The sequence below is a fragment of the Ornithorhynchus anatinus genome, chromosome 10, assembly GCF_004115215.2.
Source record: "Ornithorhynchus anatinus isolate Pmale09 chromosome 10, mOrnAna1.pri.v4, whole genome shotgun sequence".
Lineage (NCBI taxonomy): Eukaryota > Metazoa > Chordata > Mammalia > Monotremata > Ornithorhynchidae > Ornithorhynchus > Ornithorhynchus anatinus.
The window spans coordinates 46,014,186-46,034,591 of record NC_041737.1 but is presented as its reverse complement, the minus strand read 5'-3'; the positions used below and the strand labels follow the sequence as shown (position 1 = coordinate 46,034,591).

Below are 20,406 nucleotides of genomic sequence, written 5' to 3'. Positions count from 1 at the left end.
CAGCATCAATGATCCTAGGGGCCCAGGACATTTTCCTGCAGCATTCACCATTCCATTGAGTGGAGTGAATACAGCCCACAGGAGGACATGACTTATGATGGTAGTAATAATAATAATAATTACGGTATTTGTTAAGTGCTTACTATGTGCCAAGCATTGTTCTAAACGCTGGCGTAGACACAAGGTAATCGGTTGGACACAGTCCACGTCACTCATGGTGCTCATGATCTTGATCCCCATTTTACAGGTGAGGTAACTGAGGCCCAAGGAAGTAGTGACTTGCTCAAGGTCACACGGCAGACATGTGGCAGAGCCCAGATTAGAACCCATGACCTCTGACTCTCAGGCTCATGCTCTTCCCACTGGGCCACAGTGCTTCTCTAACTTATGACTTATTACAGGAGCAGTGTGGCCTAGGATAGAGCACAGGCCTGGCCAGTCATAAGGTCATGGGTTCTAATCCCAGCTCTGCCATATGTCTACTTTGTTACCTTGGGCAAGTCGCTTAACATTTCTGGGCCTAAGTTACCTCAACTCTAAAAAATGGGGTTTAAGAGAGTGAGCCCCATGTGGGACAGGGACTGTGTCCAACCTGATTAACTTGTACTACCCCAGTGATTAGAAGAGGGCTTGGCACATAGTAAGCACTTAACAAGTACCATAACTACTATTATTATTATCATCATCATTGTTACTTAAAAAAAAATCATTTAGATGTGAGAAGAGAAGCAGAAAAGAGAACCTGGGATTCCTGGCTGCTTATCCAGCAAAGAACATAAAGTGGCAATTCACCAAATCAGGTACCTTTACTTTAAATTCTCCTTATTCTTCACCACAATAATGACAACGATCATAATGGTGTTAATTAATTGCTTACTATGTGTCAAGCACAGTACTAAGAGGTGGATGTTCCAAGGTCTAGTATGTGACAGTGAGATCTGGCCCCTGAAGGAAGGCAAGGGCCTGGGCCTCACTTTCTTTACGAGCTCATGGCTTAGTTAACAGAACATGGGCCTGGGAGTCAGAAGGACCTCGAATCTAATCCCAGCTCTGCTACATCTGCTGTGTGGCACTGGGCTACGAACTTAACATTTCTGTGCTTCAGTTACCTCATCTGTAAAATGAGATTAAGAATGTGAGCCCCTTCTGGGAAAGGTACTATGTCCAACTGATTAACTGAAATCAACTCCACTGCTCAGAACAGTGCTTGGCACATAGTAAGTGCTTAACAAGTACCATTATTATTATTATTATTATCATCAATAGACCTAGACCTAACACGGGGATGGAAGGACTCACCACTTGGTAAGAACAAGACGACAGAGGCTTGGCACCCAACCCAAACTGGAGATCACAGCGACCCACAGATGGCCCCAGGACTCACCTGCAAGCAGGAAAGTGATGAGGCAGGTTTCCTTTGGCAAGTAGAGCTTGAGCCGAGAGCCGCTGAAGACATATTCCACCACTGCTTCGGAACGACCTGCTCGCTGTAGGAAGGGCAGGAACTGCTTGGCTTTCTGGGTATCCTGAGAGCAACAGAGAAGCACAGGAGAGTCATTACCTAGCTAACAGGCTCCTGGGAGCAGGTCTTGCTTCTAAAAGCCGGGCCTCAAGGGCTTTTTGGACAGCCAGCACAACTTGGCATTGGGGAATGGCGCATCAGCATGATAAGCAAGACTGCTTATCATGCCAAACCTCAGGTGAGACTCTCCTGACCCAGAAACCACATCTAACCACCTAGGAGAAATCGACTTCCTTGCAACAGTGTGTCTAAGAAAGGAATGCATGAGGGCTTCCAGCCTAGTTGTAGGGAGTCTTTCCCAAAGGCCAAATGACCCAGACTCAATGGGAACCAGGGGTCTTTTCTCCCCACCCTCACCTGCCAGAGTACACAAAGAAGAATTTCTCCTTTCAGAAAAATCGATTTAGGTGTCAGCAGGGTCAAAGACCTTCCAGGATGAGCACAGAAGCTGGACACAGTTGTTGATTCCAACATGGGATTTGTAAAATCTCAAGGAAGGATGCGAAATGATGGTATGAAACCCCAAGCAAGGAGTCATTTCACTCCCTAGGCGTCTCCAAGAGTTTATTTCCTGATGGACTGACAAAATTCAATGGGGACCCCCGGGGGCACAGGTTCAGGGGCTGAGCTGCTCCATGGCCCCCTAGGCCAGACAAATGGAGCACAGACACGAAGGCCGCTGGGATCAACCCTGGATCAAAATGGGCCTCAGAATCAACTGCACTGGGTGTTTACTGTGTACAGAGCACTGTACTAAATGCTTGGGAGAGCACAGTACAACAAAGTTAGTGGACACCTTCCCTGGCCACAACAAGGTTACAGCAGCGAGATCTAGAGAAGGAGCATGGCCTAGTGGAAAGAGCCCAGCCCTGGGAGTCAGAGGCCCTGGGTTCTGTCTGCTGTGTGACCTTAGGCAAGTCACTAAACTTCTCTGGGCCTCAGTTACCTCATCTGAAAATGGGGATTAAATCCTACTCCTGTCTACTTAGTCCATGAGCCTTATTTGGGACAAGGACTACGTCCAACCTAGTTAACTTGTATCTACCCCAGCACTCAGAATAGTGCTCAGCACATTGTAAGCGCTTACCAAGTACCATCATTGATATTATTACAGTCTAGAGGGGGAGACAGACATTAAAGTAAGTTATGGATATTCATGCATTCAATCGCATTTATTGAGCATTTACTGTGTGCAGAGCACTGTACTAAGAGCTTGGAAAGTTCAATTTGGCAACAGATAGAGACAATCTCTACCCAACAATGGGCTCACAGTCTAGGATGTACGTAACTGCAGTAGGGCTGAGGGTGGGGTGAATAAGGGGTACAAATCCAAGTGCAAGGGTGACAAAGAAAGGATAAGGAGTAGGGGAAATGGAAGGCTTGGTCGGGGACGACCTCTTGGAGGAGATGGGCTTTTAATAAGGCTTGGAAGGTGAGGAGAGGTTGGTCTTGTCGGATATGAAGGGGGAGGGAGTTGCATGCTGGAGGCAAGACACGGATGAAGAGGGGTCAAAGCAGCTCCCAGGTAGTTCTCCAGTGGTCCACATGTCTTGGAGCAGCATGTCCACATGGAGACTGCATTAGCATAAACCAGGTTCAATCTCCATCCAACTCCTGCCCATTTAGAGGCTATCTGCAGCAGCAAAATCTCCCTTCTCTGGCCACCAGCAGCCCAGACCCTGACATTTTAAGCATGCAGTCACCACCACATTCGGTCTAGGGATGGCGGGTGGACAGGACCCGACCCCTGAGATATTGCAGAGGACGGCATCACAGGTGCACAGTCAGGCAAGGAGGCAAGGGGGCAACCCGAGCCCCCCAGGAATGAGGCCCTCCAGCTCCGCGTCCCACTTAGCATTAATCCAGCACTAAATGCAAACTCGCTGTGAGGGCAGCAGGTTCTCCACACTTTCCCGGTTCCCCTGACACAACCAATCTGTGCTCTGCCGAGTTCTTTCCTCACCGTCTCTGCTCCTAGCAACGGGCCTATTGTATCTAAATTAATGCACATTAGTTAATGAAAATTTAACAAGCCTTCAAGTATTTGGGAGTTTTCAAAGAAGCCGGGGGAGCGAGGGTGTCACCCCGGCGCCTCCGAGGCGTCCGGCAGCATCCGGAGAGGCCGAGCCAGGCGAGGAGCAAGACAATATTTACTGAAAAGGAATTCATCTTCCCTTCGGAGAGACTAAGGCAGCAAAGGGGAGAGACGGCAATCTATTCGCAGCTTTCCTGCCGCCACATTGATGAAAGACAAGGAGACGTGGAGCTTAAGTTGGGAGAAAACTCCCTCCATCCACACCGCGTCCATATCCTCCCCGGCAGTTGGCTGGAGCCCAGAGAGACAAGCCGAGACAAATGATCCCCGCGACAGAAAGCCCGGCTGATTAAAATCCCTCTGCCGTGCAGGCCCAAACTCAGCCATTATTCATAAACGGGGCCGGTAATTCAGTAATGCATTATCAAATTGATTATCTGAAATCAGGAGGCTATTGGCTGACATGGAACCAAAGGCCATTTCCCCCCAAGGAAAGGGAAATCTGAATTTTTCAGAAATAGGCACTCGCTCACTCTGACGCTCCTGATTTATTTACCTGGACAGCAAGCTTATAAAAAAAAATCAGCCACAACAAGGTGGCCTTTTATTGCAGCAGCTTTAATTCAGAAAAATGAACTGCGAGGGGCAGCTCCACCAGCTGCAGCCAAACTTTCTTCCCTTCAGCTAAGCCACTATCTACTCCATCAACGGCCCTACCTGCTCAGACTGAGAAGCAGAGACGAGCAATGGGAGTTCACTGCTGCCACGTAATAAAAAAATCGATAGGATGTTCCTGACCGCCTCCCAAGACTCAACCCACAACTCAACAGCCTCCGCTCCAGAAAGGACATATTGAGAGGCAGAATGGGGAATTCAAAATGCCATTTTTTATGGCAAAGGTTAGAGCCCAATGCTGACTATGACAAACACAGGCGTGAATACCAAGCTGACTGTCCTCTTGGGAGTGAGCGTGTGTGTCTCCAAAGTCTGAGGTTGCAGAATGGAAAGAGTGGCCCTGATGAACTCTTTATACCAAAGGGCTTTCAGGGATACAGTGGGGTGGGGGGGTGGGGGGGTGGGTGTGTGTGTGTGTGTGTGTGTGTGTGTGTGTGTGTGGCGGGGGGTGGAGGAAGAGGGCACGTCATGCAGGGAATTGCATGACGTCAAAGAGATGAAAATGATGTCTGGTTTGGTGGCGGTATCGTCGACCCCGATGAACTGGCCCTAGCAATCTGAACCAGCCATTAATATTGGATGAGGTCCACACTGTTTGAGGATCCTGAGTCAAGGTGGGTGCACTTGCGGAAGCCAAAGCAAACCAAAATGTTGTTGGCAACTTTTAACAGGAATGTGCACTTGTGGTTTGAGGGCTGTAGATGGAATTTCTACCCAGTTCACAGAAGTTTCTGATTATTCCTTCCCACACCTCCCCCTCGTTGTGGGCAGAGAATGTGTTTACCAACTCTGTTACACCATACTCTCCCAACCTCTTAGTACAATGCTAAGCACTCAGTAAGTGCTCAGTAAATATATGACTTATTGATCATCCAGAAACACTTCTTTGAATGACAAAGCCCTAGTCCCGCTTCCCATTTAAATGACCAGAAGACTAAGAACACCAGGAAAAAGACGATTCGTGTTTAGCAAGGTAGTGGCCCAGACAAGATTAGAAACTCAAATTCTGGGCATCCAATCAATTGGCCGACCCTGCTTTTTGAGCTACCACCTGGTAGCTAGACTTCACTGTTCAGTAGTATTTCAAATTCAAACCCTTCCAAGTTCTCACAGAACAATGGATCCTTTGACTTCATGGAGTTCTGGCTGGGCACAAGCCTCTGTGGAAGACCAGACCTTTTGACTACGCCTCAGTAGCTACCAAGGTGGGTCAGTGAGGGAGGAAGGTTGGCTAACGGTGGAATGAGCCGTTCCTGGGAGGAGAAGAGAGGAACCAAAAAAACCAGACTCCAACTGAGCCACGGTAAAAGTAGGGGCGGCTTCTTCTCCCCATGCTTCCGCCATTACGGTCACCTCTACTATAGGTTTCCTTCAAAGCCCAGGCAGGGAGCAAACCTAGTACCTGTCTCTTTTCTTACAGGCTCACCTCATATTATTATTATTATTTCTTTTTTTTGCTTTGGGAAAGCAAACAACATAGGATGCTAGCTACAAATCTCAGCACTGCACCTGCACAAATGCCAAAACAAGGAAGATAAAAATTATTTCCCTCAACATTCTTCAATTGCACATCATCATAACACATCATCAACTATGACCCAGCAACAGAAGCCAGGATGATTTTCTTCAGAAGACCCATCTGGATTCCAAATGGTAGACTCCACACAGCAGAAGGGCTCAGAAGTCTGAGGATTACTCGGTTTCCCCGCTGAAGGGCTCGGTAATCTCAGGTAAAGGGGATTCCCCTGGAACACTGGGTTAATAGGGAATGAGCAGTATGGATTGGGGCTTGCTTGGCTCAACGAAAAGAATAAGAAAGCCAGTGAAAAGCCAAGCACGTTGAAGCGGTGAGGTTTGGCCTGGGTGCTAATTGGGAGCTGTGGCAGGTGTGGAGGAAGAACCTCACTATGAAGCTGCATAAATGGGCCTGAGGGCAGGTGGGGGAAGAGGAGGAGGATTATACCCGTGTCCATTGGCACAGGTGGAGAGGGTGAGGTTCACTTTGATTGCTCCTGGAGGGACAGTGAACCAAGCCAAAGGGGCTTGGGTTCATCACCATCTTCTACTTCTTCCACATCTCTATCAACGGCATGGCCAACCCACAGGCAACGTGGAACACTGCTGGCGAGATCCCTTTCATTGTGAAAGACCCTGATGCCTTGCTCTGAGAAGACAGGCAGCCTTGAAGATGTACACAGCACTTTGCTTCTGCAAAGTGCTTAGCAAGCCCTTCAGTGTTTCTCCTTTTGGGAATGATGAACCCGAAGCCCAGGCAATGATTGGGACACTAGGGTTCGTATTCCAGGATCCATGCAAGGAAGCCTCAACCATGTCCCGATATCTGGGCAGCTGGCTGCCCTCAGTACCCCAACGGGGTGGTCTGTCAAAACAGCATGCCATAAATGGATAAAGCAAGGGCCTGGGAGTCAGAAGGTCATGGGTTCTAATCGTAGCTCCGCCACTTTTCTACTGTGTGTCCTTGGAAAGTCACTTCACTGTGCCTCAGTTACCTCATCTGTAAAATGGGGATTAAACCTGTGAGCCCCAAGTGGGAGAGGGACTGTGTCCAACCCGATTTGCTTGTATCCACCCCAGCGCTTAGTACAGTGCCTGCACATAATAAGCGCTTAACAAATACCATTATTATTATTTTCTAGTTCGGAGATGAAAAGTGAATGGCAAACGATGTGGTAAGGACAGCTTTCAGATTTTTCCGTGACCCAAAACATATACAGCCCCCTCCCACTTTCCTAGAAGGAACAGTCTTCCCACCTTGGCTCAGCTAGTTTAAAGTGGAATTAGCTTACATTTATCCTGCCTTTGCAGGTATCTCTTTAAAGGGATATTTCTGCCTCCGTAATGCATCTTGAAGCTCGGAAAGTAATGATGCATGTCAATAAATGTGCCTGGGGTGACTCAATTTAAAGAAATGTGAACACATTTAAATCGGCATACCATAGCTCCAGGAAGGGGCTTTTCTTGACTAACCCTGTAGAAAAGAAGCTATTTAGAGGGAACAATCCTTAGAGAGGAAGGGGGGGTTAGGGAGAGTGGGGAGAGGGAGAGAGGCGTGAAAGTAATCTTGACATCTTTCTTGCTGCCTCCTCTCCCTCCTCCCACCTCTTCCAGAACCTCAGATGCCATAACCACACCAGTCACACTAGCTGTGGTACAACGCCCTGCCACCAAACTGCAATTCTCGCCTTCAAGTTGCGCACCTTAATCCCACTAGGCCTCCCTCGGATCATCAAAGGTATTTACTGAGTGCTTATTATGTGCCAAGCACTGTACTATGTAGGTTCACCTAAGGAGAATGGCGCACGACCTCTTCCGACAGGGCTCCAGATAGTTGAGTCCCAGGTGTGGGGGCCCCTGAACAGAGTCCCCAAAGCAAACTGGTCCACACAGTCACTGTGGATGTCAGAAAGGATGGATGTGCCTTCATCTTTAGACTTCAGGACTGAGAACTGGGCAAAGGAACGGATTGGCAGTGTGGCTTAGTGGAAAGAGCACAAGTTGGGGAATCAGAGGACGTGGATTCTAATCCCAGCTCTGCCACTTGTCTGCTGTGTGACCTTGTGCAAGTCGCTTAATTTCTCTGTGCCTCAGTTATCTCATCTGAAAAATGGGGGTGAAGACTATGAGCCCTACGTGGGACAACCCGATTACCTTGTATCTACTCCAGTGCTTAGAACCGTGCTTGGCACATAGTAAGCACTTAACAAATACCATAATTATTATTATTAGAGTGGCAGTGGTTGGCATAGGGCCACTTGCCCTTTCCTTACCATTTAGGGTTCATGTGGAGAAATGGGCTACAAGAGAGTAGGCAGGAAGGGGTGCAACACATGGTAAAATGCGGATCCGGTTCGAGTACCTTTTGTAAACCCCAGAACTCATTCATTCAATAGTATTTATTGAGCGCTTTCTATGTGCAGAGCACTATACTAAGTGCTTGGAATGAACAAGTTGACAGCAGATAGAGACAGTCCCTGCCATTTGACGGGCTTACAGTCTAATCGGGGGAGACAGGCAGACAAGAACAATGGCAATAAATAAACTCATTACAGTGCTTGGCACAATTATTATTATGAATGTTATTATTGTTAGGTTTCTTTAGGTACAGGGCCCATTTATAGCCAAGGTGACCACAGCACACCCACTAAATGAAATGACCCTCCAGGTGGGTGTCGTCTTAGGCACTGTGGCCTTTAGGGTCCACTCTGCTGAGGGCCAATAAATTCATACGCAAGACTCAATACTGGGGTCCTGTCGTGATGTTACAATGTGAGGTCCTCCCTGCCTGCCAAAAATGTAAAGGTGACCTGCTTGGCTTAAGTGCAGCAGCAGCCCTGAGAGTATCCTATAGCTCAGACATATCCACACAGCAGTACTGCAGATCAATCGCAACGGTTGATGGGACCCAAATTCCCCTCCCTTCAAGGGTCCCTCACTGAAATTCCTTTCCTCTCCATGGTTGCGGCCAGCCGATGCTCAGTCCCCCTCCAGCCGCTCTTATCTCAGGACAGGCCTAAGAGAGAGGCTGATTATCAGTCCTTCCTATGTGGGGAAGAAAACCAGACACAGCAATAAGCAGGCCGTTATTTATGAAAGATTGAGAGGAACACAGAGAGGTGCCCTGGGGAACAACGCCTACTGTGTCTAGGAAAAAAAAAAAGGAAAGATTTGAGGCTGGGCCATCAATAGCTGTTCATTAAGTGCTATCTGTGGTTTACAACCTCTCACATTGTTTACCTCCCTGGCGCTCTGCCCCACCCGGCTCTCCCACTCGCCTCAAAACACAGCGCAGGGCAATACGTGGGGGGGGGGAGGCCTTTGTGGCGAAGCATGAATTCGATCGATGCTAAAGATGACACGGGCGAGTGAAGATGACATCTGCAGGGGTCCGAGGGCAGCATATGCACTCGGCATGAAATGCGGTCCTTTGTGCCTGTGGTGGACAGAACCAGTTCAGAGCCATGGGCCAACCCATTCGTTCCAATTGTTCTTCTCTCTCTTTATTCTTTAGGGCCCATGCTGAAGGACAATAGGGAAAGGCCTCATTCTATACTTCCCACTATTGCCTTAGAGGTCTAGATGACCGCTAACTTCCTTCCCGCTGCCTCTATCTCCAACCTCCAGCATCTCTCGTTCTGCAGGTCTCAAACCGAGTCTGGTGCTGTCTGATTCCCTTGGCTGTATTCCCAATTTTCAGGAACTGACTGCATTGGTAAGGGATGCTTGTTGGGGAACTGCCCTGCCCCAGGAAAAGCAGGATGAGAAAGGAAGCAAATAGGGAGATATCCAGAGCTGACAGAATTGGTAAGGCACAATAGAAACTGGATAGCTCAGTTGACAGAGCATCAGACTTTTAATCTGAGGGTGGAGGGTTGGTGTCCCTGTTTGAGTGGATTGTGCTTGGAGAACCAGCATGGCCTAAGGGATGGAGCACGAGTCTGGGAGTCAAAGGGACCTGGATTCGAATACAGGCTCCAGTGCTTGTCTGCTTTGTGACCTTGGGCAAATCACTTAAGTCTGTTTCTCAGTTCCCTCAGGTGTAAAATGTGCATGAAGACTGTGAGTCCCATGTGGGACAGGGACTGTGTCCAACCTGATTACCTTGTATCTACCCTAGTGCTTAGTACAGTGTCTTGTATTAAATACAACCTAGTGAGTGCTTAACAAATGCCATAAAAAACAATAAAACAATCAGAAGGTGGGCCTTGGTGAGTGTGGGGAAGGATTTTAGGAAGTCCTGGAAGAGCAGTGGCATTACTTCCTTGGTTCCTGTGCTGCGCCAATATAAATGTACCACTCTCTGAGAGGAATGACCAGAGAAGTATAAGGGACGGTCCCTGGAATCTCACCCAAGAGACCTTGAAGCAAGGAGGAGCCTGCCATGGGCTCCCTGCCAAGAACAGGCTTGGGGGACTATTCTGATTAACAGAACTTGCCTTTCAGTGGTTCTCGCCAACCAGTCTGAACCAAAGGTGGTGAGGCACTCTTCGATTCTACATTGTTCCCAAGTGGTTAACCCTGCATTTGGATAAAACATTTCCACCCTGATAAGAAGTTCATTCACACTCTCCTTGTGTGGTATACCACCCCCACAAGACAGGTTTGCCTCATTGTTTATTGGACAAAGGCAGCTTGGAACTCCAACCCATGACTGCTAGAGAAAGTACTATTGAATGGAGCAAGAATCAAGGACACAGATTTTTTTTTCAAGCTCAATCCTACCAACGCAGGCCTATAAGGGCAAACACAGCACATAAGGCACAGACCTGCCGGCTTTCTCCGTTTCTCTCTCCATATCTCTCTCTCTCCCATTCTCATTCTCTGTCATTCATTCAATCAATCATATTTACTGAGGGCTTACTGTGTGCAGAGCACTGTACTAAATGTTTGGAAAGTAAAATTCAGCAACAAAGAGACAATCCCTGCCCACAATGGGCTCATGGTCTAGAAGGAGGGAGACAAACATCAAAACAAGTAAACAGGCATCAATAGCATCAATATCAATTGATAGAATTATAGATGTATGTATATCATTAATAAAAATAAATAGACATAAATAGGTACATACATACACACAAGTGCTGTGGGGCGGGGAGGAGGGTAGAGCAGAGGGAGCAAGGGGGGGGGCGATGGGGAGGGGAAGCAGAGAAAAAGGGGGGCTTAGCCCGGGAAGGCCTCCTGGAGGAGGTAAGCTTTCATTAGGGCTATGAAGGGGGGAAAGTATGCTAATTTGGCAGATTTGAGGAGGCAGGACATGGGCCAAGGGTCAATGGAGGGACAAGCGAGAACGAAGCCCAGTGAAAAGGTTAGCACCAGAGGAGCAGAGTGCTTGGGCTGGGCTGTAGAAGGGAGGTGAGGTAGGAGGAGGCAAGGTGATGGAGAGCTCTGAAGCCAATGCTCCTCCAACGCCCAACCCAAAGGAGGGACCCAAGAGATTGATTGGCTTTTACTATCCCCGGGAGAAGCCCCTGTGGCTGCAGAGCTCTGTGTCATCTCAGCTCCACCCCTCCGAGAGTTGGAATAAGCATGTGATGCAGCTTATCCTGGCCCTAACCTCACAGGCTAGGATCATGCCAGGGTTGCAGAGCCCCGAGAGAGCAAGGAGATGGCAATGAGAGTGTCTAGGCAAGCAGCCTAAAATGCAAACAATAAGCAAAGAACAATGAGAAGGCTGGAAAGCAAGGATGAAGCAAAGGGCTAGAGTACTCCCATAGAATTCTTAGGACATGAAGCCCATCCAGGAGTGGCAGGCAAATCAATAAGAGATGGTGAATTCTGAACAACAAAACCCAACAGAAAGGACTAGGCTTGATTCCAGGGCTAGGCACCCAGAAAAACATCTTCTAGAAGCACAGCGGCCCCCTGGGCCACCATCCAGACAGGTGAATCCAGAGTGGGGAAGGGGGACAATACAAAGACTGTTGAAGCCCAACATTTCTGGGAAAGTTTTTGTTGAGTAATTTCTACGTGTCTAGTACTTTTAGTTGAAAGCTTGTGTGGTTATTTTAAGATTCAGGGATTTTCTCCTCCCCCTTTGATTTGATAAGCTATTAAACCACCCAAGTGCCCTTTTTTTATCTTCAAAGAGAAGAAAGGGTGGGGTACTGTGGGAGTCAGAAAGTAGGTGAAATCGATGCAAGCAGAGGCAAATGAGTGTAGAAAAATCTCAGCAATTTCTGCCGAATCAGTCAATGAAAGATGTGTCAGCATGCACGAGGCCATCTTTAACATACCATATAACTCAAATAGATTATTTAAGTAAGGGAAGCGAATGTCCATCAATATTTATTTGACTAGGATGCAACCTGCCTATCGATACTTATCTATCAGAAAAAATTACCAAGCAGCAAGGTCCTAAGTTGAATGAAAAATGCATCCAATTCCTAAGCAAGTGGAATTGATCCAGGCCCAGGGAGGATTCTTACACTGGGCTTTTTTCAACTGCCTAAATTTAACCAGCTGCAGTTTTTAAATGTCACCCTGGTCAACATTTAGAAATGAAGCATTTTCATCTTAATGGAAAAGCTGTGCTTGATAAACAAGGAACACATTCTATGTGGCTTAGCTTTCCCCTATAGGAGGATCCATAGGTGGTCTAGGCCAGGGGAAAGAAACAGATGCTAAGGACTTCATTTCAGGCCCGGAAGGAAGACAGGAGGTGAATAGGAGTGTAGCAAAGAGCGTGAAAAAGGCAATTGGCTAAGTAAGTCCCCACAATTGGAGCCTCTGGCATTTGAACCTCTCTCTCCTCAGTGTCCCCAAGCTTTCCAGGGGCAAACCCTAAACCAACTTACTCCCGTTTGCCCGGCCCAACTAAATGCATTAACCGAGGAAACTTTCTCCCAGCATCACATTACCTCCCAATGCACTAGCCCAATTCTCAAAGAATAAATCTATCCCAATATGCTCTCTCAGTGATAATAATAATGAAGATGGAATTTAAGAGCTCACTATGTGCAAAGCACTGTTCTAAGCATTGGGGTAGATACAAGGTAATCAGGTTGGCCCTCGTGAGGCTCACAGTCTTCATCCTCATTTTGCAGATGGGGTCACTGAGGCACAGAGAAGTGACTTGTCCAAAGTCACAGAGGTGACAAGTGGCAGAGCAGGGATTAGAACCCATGACCTCAGACCAATTACCTCCAGCATTAGGCACTGATATGGTCCCTGCCTACAGCATGACCTAATGGAAAGAGCACGGGTCTGGGAGCCAGAGGATCTGCATTCTAAACTCCAGCTCTGCCATTTACCTGCTGTGTGACTTGGGCTTCTCACTTAGCGTCTCTGTGCCTCAATTTCCTCAACTGGCAAAAGGGGATGATACATACCTGTTCTCCCTCAGACTGTGAGACTGATGTGGAATGGACTGTTTGACCCGATTTGCTTGTATCTACCCCAGCGCTTAGAATACCTGGCATCCAGTAAGTACTTAAGAAATACCCCATTATTATTATTGAGGGAAAGAAAGCGTTTGGTTTTTGCCGCGGGTGACCAATCACCTAGAATAGTGCCGAGTGCCCACAGCTTGCCTAATCGATAACTACTGACTGTGGATGACCCTGCAGTCTACAATTCGATATCATTAAGCACCTTATTCACAATTAGAGGTACTTGAAGATAGAACAGGTTAAAAAAAGAGCAGTGTTAAGAGTGACATTTACAATTAAAGCGATTGGTAAAACAATGCTCAGCCATTGAGGGGCAAATGACTCAGCAGCAAGTCGAAGCAATAAAACAAATGGGCTATGAGGCACTTTCAAATTCTTGCACATTTGGAGACCATAAGATGCCCTATGCAATGAACACGAGCGTGAACATATACTAGCTGGAGCAATTAAAAAAGAGATTGTGGAGGAAGGCACGTTGACTTAACTCATTTTAAAACAGTGAATTGTAGTACTGACAATGTTGGCAGCTTAAGAAGTCTCACTTCATAACGTGCATAGAGCTGGCACATTTTCAATTCAAACTGACGCTCCTCGAGATAGAGACATCAACTGATATTTGCTCAAGAATTCTAAAATGTGTGTCACAAAACTCAAGCAGATCCCTGATATCTCTAGTAACCTTAAAGTCAAATATGGGGAGAAATACTCTCCAAACTATGGCAGACGTTCCCAGATAAAAATCACATCTCTATGAAAAATAGATAGGACGTTTCACTGATGAAGCATCCAACATGAATGGACAGTTCAACGTGCTTGCAGATGAATCCTGTATCGGGTCTGTGTGCGGTATTATTTGTGGGGTTGAAGCGGCTCAGGGGAAATGCCACAAGAGAATGGCAAAACATCCTCAGCCCTCAACCCATCGGCTAGTTGAGCCCCTGGACTGGGAACCTGCGGCCCCTCCCTTGTCCCCCAAAGGGGTTATCCTGGGGCTTTCATCTTGACCTGTCTTACCCCAATGAGGCAGGAAGGCCAGAAGCAACTACAGGGAGCCACCTCCGCAAAATGGAGAATGCAGGAAGATTGTGGGTGCGGGTGCGGTTGTAACTGCTGGACTCTCGAGAGGAGCTCAAAATCCTGCTCTCCTACCTCTACTGTCCGTACTGATTTTTGGTTTTTAATCCAGATCTTCGTCTTTTACTGATTTTGTCTTTTTGTTTTATCCTTCCTTGAGTGTGGCACCAGTCCTCTCTTCCCATTTTATTCTTGGACTGTGAGCCCCCTGAGGGCCAGGGACTGTGTCTAATTATCACTAGAGTATTCTTCCCCAGTGTTTTGCAGACAGTAGGACATTAATGAATAGAAACACTATTACTCTCTTAGTTGATGTCAAGTAACTGAGATGCATCTCTAAGGAAGTTAGATTAAATAATTGATTAGGAAATGAATGAATAACTGGGTGCACTCTCTCACAGAAGGAATAAGGCAGTGGTTTAAACGACTAGTGTCAATTAATGATTCATTATTTGTGGCTTTAACAAAGTACGATATGCTCCAATACAGACTGATCTGAAGGTGGGACTCCAAAACCTCCCTAGGAGAATTTGAAAATACACTTGCTGCTCAGTTGTTGAAAATTCTTGGATGAACGTAGCTGCAGAGAAGTGGCATGAATATATTCCCGACCCAGATTTCAGAAGCAATCAAAACATTACACGCGGAGTGAAGACGTTTTAAAAATGTTCCTGTGGGAACACAAGTCCTTATTTCATGGGAAAATGAACGCAAAGCCAAGGAAATTGATGCTATGCCAGAAGATTCCCCACACGAAATACATTTGTGTACACACACACACACACACACAAAACATCAATGGAAAACCAACCTAGGCCATCAAATGAATTCTTTTTTTTAAGAAACAGTATTTGTTAAGCACTTACTATGTACCAGGTACTGTACTAAGCGCTGGGAGATTACAAGCTAATCAGGTTGGACAAAGTCCAAGTCCCACGTGGGGCTCACAGTCTTAATCCCCATTTTAAGTGATGAGGTAAGTGAAGCAGAGTCATTAAGTAATTTGCTCAAGGTCACACAGCAGATGAGTGGCAGAGCCAGAATTAGAACCCAGGTTCTGACTCCCAAGACCCGTGCTCTTTCCACCAGGTCACACTGCTCCTCTAAGGATACATTTTCCAAAGGTGCTGATGGATACTGGTGTTCTTCTTAAAGGCATCTTCTATCGCAATCACGACTGCATATTTGAATAAGTAATATCTACTGAAATCTAAGAATCCTAAATCACATAAAATAATATGCCTAATTGGATTAGCTAAATAACAAAGCAAAACAAAAACAGTTAAATAATAAAAAGGTGCATGATCAAACTAATGTGGTGGGGGAACCAAAGAGGAAATTCAGATTCTCAGGGGCAATGTGCAATTCTTCTCATAAATGGAACAGAATGAAATGATCTCTATCTGATGAGGCTGACACAGAAAAGACGATTGAGTCAGCAGAGGAAAAGGGCCAGGTCACACTAAAGAGCATCGAATACCACCTATTAAAAACAAAATGTAAAACCATAATTGCTCCAAGCGCTACGAAAGGGTTTTGAAAAGATTATATACTTTAGCGCAACCCAAATTTACCTGATTCATCAGTATTCAGTTTACAAGGGATAGGAATTTTCTACCTTAAAGTGTAGCGGAGCTGGGTTCAGCAGGAGCACCTAGTCTTGAAGAACACTTAGTACTGTTTTCATAAGCATAAATTATATTTGAATATGATGGAATCCTAAGATAAAGCAAAATCTGAGGGTAGCCAGGAACGATTTTAAATATCTAGCTCATGTGGGAATATGAAGAAGGGAGACAAGGTTTTGCCTGCTTGTGGCAGAACTAGATAGTAGACATGAAAATATTTCATTGATACTCATTGTCTTTCAAGGTGCTAATAACATCTAACACATTAGCCATGAAGCACTGGGCGATTTGATACTACCAGTACTGCACACCAGCCCAGAAGCAGTGTAAGTGTTAGGCTGAGCCTGTGGAGGTTGGAGGTTTTTTCCACCTGGCCTGGCTGGGAGTCTGCATGATTGACAGCTGCTGCTCAAGGATGCTAACAGCTCTCCCACCAAGCCTCCTTCTCAACACTCACCTTTCTTGGCTCTGGGGTTCAAGGTTGCTAGGGACGAGAGATCAGGGCACCATGGTGAAAACTGCTGAAATGTAACTTGTCACTCAAGCAACGCATGCTGACCTAAGGGTTTCTGGAGCATCCTCAGAAGTATGTGAGTGGTAATTTATTTTAATATCTGTTTCTCCCTGTAGACTGTAAGAGCCTCAAGAACAAAGATCACATCTACCAACTCTATCATACTTTCCCAAGCACTTAGTAGAGTGCTCTGCCCACAGTAAGCGCTGGATAAATACCTCTGATTGAATGACTGGTATGTCACCAATGTCTGCCTGGGTCATTCCCAAATCACAGAGATGCTTAACGTTAGGACTATCTCGTTCTTTGAAAATTATATATGGTTCTCCTGCATATACAATATGTTTAAGACCGCACACAAATAAAGACTGCTGATTTTTAGCAAAGGATATGTGGGGGAGGTGGGGGAGAGGTGATCACGAAACTATAAAGCAGTGGTTTTCTTTCAGTCTTGTTACCCAATATGTATCTGAGAGGAATGAGTAGGAATGCAGTGGAAAATTACAGACAATATGAAGGACGTTCAAGGGACTGGAGATAGATGGTGGACAGGAATGGACCTTACTACTCTCTAGGGAACAGTTCCAGGGGCCTACAGTCAATCCATGGTATTTATTGAGTGCTTTACTGTGTGCAGAGCACTGTACTGAGCGCTTACGGGAGTATAATACACGCTGGTAGACACATTTCCTGCCCAAAGGAGCTTAAAGTACAGAGGAAGAGACGGACATTAAATAAAGTAATGAAAGCAGTTCCAACCCTCTGAAATGCTACCTCCACCTTCCCTCTTCCACAGCTTGGGGCTTTCTGTACCTCCCCACCCCTTACTGGAATTATACTTCCAGAGTCACTTGTCCCTTCCCAACCTCTAACATGCCAGGTTTCTATAAATCATGCCTACCCTCATGTGGGCAGGGAACGGGTCTACTAGCTCTGTTATACTGTAGTCTTAAGTGCTTAATACTGTGCTCTGCTCACAATAAGCCCTCAATAAATGATAGATTGATTGACTCCAACTATGTGCCAGGGAGGTGCGTACAGCCAACACATCTGGTACCAGGGAGGGGAAGGTATGTGTTCTAGGAAGCCAAAATACAGAGTTTGCATGCAGCAACAATGATGTGTTTCTGTCAACCCTTGGCATCTACGCATCCCATCTGGGGGATTTGGATTTAGGGGATGAGGCCACGCAGTGGCAGCAGAGTCTGCTGTCACAAGCAGTTGCAGGATCAGGCTTCTGAGTTACTCTACCCAGAAGAAAAATGAGCAGCGTTTGGGAGGAAGGGTACCGGTCAGTCCCCATTTCCTTCCCTACTAGGAAGCCGTCATATGTATGTAGATCACACACACGCTCTCTCTCTCATCCAGAAGAAATTTATAAAGACAAGCACACTGTCCTGAGTTTCTATGAAGGCTGTCTATTGGAAACATATGCTTGTAACATGAATACAGAGTCAAGGAGGCAGAATTGGGAAATAAATGTGTCTGCCACCCCCACTTATCCTCAAGAGAATCTGAGTAAACCTTTTTCAAATTGATAATTGAAATAAACGTTAAATGCAGGGAACATTTTCCTTACAAGTAAAGCCCCCAGATCTCTGGTGAAATCAATCAATGGTATGTACTAGAGAAGCAGCATGGCCTAGTGGAAAGAGCACAGACAGGCCTGGGAGTCAGAGGACCTGGGTTCTATTCCTGGCTCTGCCATGAGTCTGCGGTGAGAACTTGGGCAAGTCACTTCTCTGTGCCACCTACTCCCTCCTACTTAGCCCCAGGTGAGCACAGGGACTCAAACTGTGTCCAAACTGATTATATTTGTATCTTTCCCAGGGCTTAAAACATTGCTTGGCACTAGTAGGTGATAACAAGTACTATCAACTACTGACTTGTAACTAAGTACTAACAAGTACTGTATGCTGTGTGACCTTGGGCAAGCCACTTTACTTTTCCGTGCCTCAGTTACCTCATCTGTAACATGGGGATTAAGACTGTAAGTTCTATGTGGGACAACCTGATTACCTTGTATCTACCCCAGCGCTTAGAACGGTGCTTGGCACATAGTAAGCGCTTAACAAATACCAATATTATTCTTATTACTATCACCTCATCATTGAGCACTTACTATGTGCAGAGCACTGTACTAACCACTTGGGAGAGCACAATACAACTGAGTTCACAGAAACATTCCCTGCCCACAGTGAGGTAAGTCACTACTGAGTAACTTCGGGCAGGAAGAAAACAGCCTACCCAAATGAACTTTCAGGCGAGTCCCTTTAACTTGGGGTGGGATGCTCTATGGACATTAATGTCATTGGGTGCTACTGGTGGGAGCAAGTGTCAAGAGCTAATAACCAAGAGGCAATGACTGAATCCTCACACAATCCAGAAGGTGGGGACTGAGCTGCATTTTACTCCTGACATTCTTGGTGGTTTACTTAATCTCAATCTTCTGGTGAGCTGCTCAACAACTGAGATTTGGCTCCAGGCACGTGGAGCATAATCTCAGGCTGAACTGAGCCCATGGCAGCTAACACAACTGCGGTATAGGTGCCAGTTGCTTTATTCCTTGTGGGAGGAGCTTTATATTAATGTCTGTCTCCCCATCTAGACTGTAAACACACTGTGGGCAGGAAATGTGCCTGTTTATTGTTATACTGTATTCGCCCAAGCGCCTAGTATTGTGCAATAAAGAGAGGCAATAACGTCAGATGACTAGTCCATTGCATTTTTACCAATAAGGTACCCTTTTGAAGGAAAAATCCATTTCTGCCTGAATACTGTATTGAGGAATAAACTTCCCGTCAACAACAAAGACTAAAACCAAAGTGGGATTTAACGGGTTAAGCACTAATCCCACCCTCAAGTGATGACGGCTCAGAGCCAACATGTCAAAAAGCCGTGAGGCCTAGTGGACAGAGCACAGGGCTGTGAGTCAGAAGGACCTGGGTTCTAATCTCAGCTCTTCCACTTGTCTGCTGGGTGACCTTGGGCAAGTCACTTCACTTCTCTATGCCTCAGTTACCTCATCTTTACAATGGGCTTTATGACTCTGAGCCCTCTGTGGGACATGGACTGTTTAGCCTGTGTCTACCCCAGGACTTAGTACACTGCCTAAAAAATACCATTTAAAAACAAAAAACAAAAACCCCGGGCTAGAATCAGGATCAGAAACGTGAAGGAGGCTGGGAGGCCCCAGTTCCAGGAAGCCGCAACTCTAGCCATCAGAGGATGAGGGGGTGAGACAGACCTGGCATCCATGCCAACTTGTGAACCAGTTTCACCTACCTCTTATAATCACCACACCCAGGCCACTGCCAGCGATCTCCTCTCTACTAATTCCCTGGTCTAGGCAGACTCCTCACACACAGTAAGTGGTAGCTTAGACAGGACCAAGAGATGGAGGGGAATTGAGAACAAGGAAGGACACTGCAAGCAGCTCTTTAGAGACACTGAAGCATTCCTACTCTAACACCGGCAGTTGGCAAACAGCTGCAAAAACATCTTCCCGGCCCTGAGCAGATGAAGCCACCAAGTCTTAGAGTGACAGACAGAAGGTATGAAAGGTATAGAGAAGGGCAATTAAAATGATTGGGGCTTTACAGCAACAGTTCACATAGGGATGGATCAGAAAGATGAGGATCTTCCACTTTGCAAGACAAAGGCTGGGAGGGGAAATCCTAGTCTCTAAAACCAAGAAAGCTCAGTTCAGGGTAATCAAAGAACTGTTTATCACCCAAACTCACACCGCCAAAACTAGAAGGCAACTATTAATAGGAAAACCTTCTTTCTCTAGTGGATTTTAGGCATATGGCACTTATAATTTTTTTTGTCCCCCTCATGGCCTCCAACAAACTGCATCCAATACCGGTAACCAGCAGTCTTCCGCTTCACTGAACTGAGTCTCAGTGGCTAGATGATTTCACGCTTTGGGGTTTGTGGACACCCCAGATTTACTATGGCTCAGAATTAGAAAACAAATTAGGATTAAATGGGGTGGTAAAGGAGGTGGAACTTGAAAGGTCATTATAAAAGAAAACAACAGAGGCCAACAG

At 46.3% G+C, this 20,406-nt stretch overlaps 1 protein-coding gene across 1 annotated transcript in view; it reads right to left on the bottom strand.

The window, feature by feature from the left end:
- The window catches only part of SND1 (staphylococcal nuclease and tudor domain containing 1), a 382,537-nt gene that overhangs the window by 136,852 nt on the left and 225,279 nt on the right, over window positions 1-20,406 (bottom strand). The window contains exon 15 of the mRNA XM_029072845.2: window positions 1,385-1,526. Within this exon, the coding sequence (XP_028928678.1) occupies window positions 1,385-1,526 (142 nt within the window). The remainder of the gene's footprint in view (window positions 1-1,384; window positions 1,527-20,406) is intronic.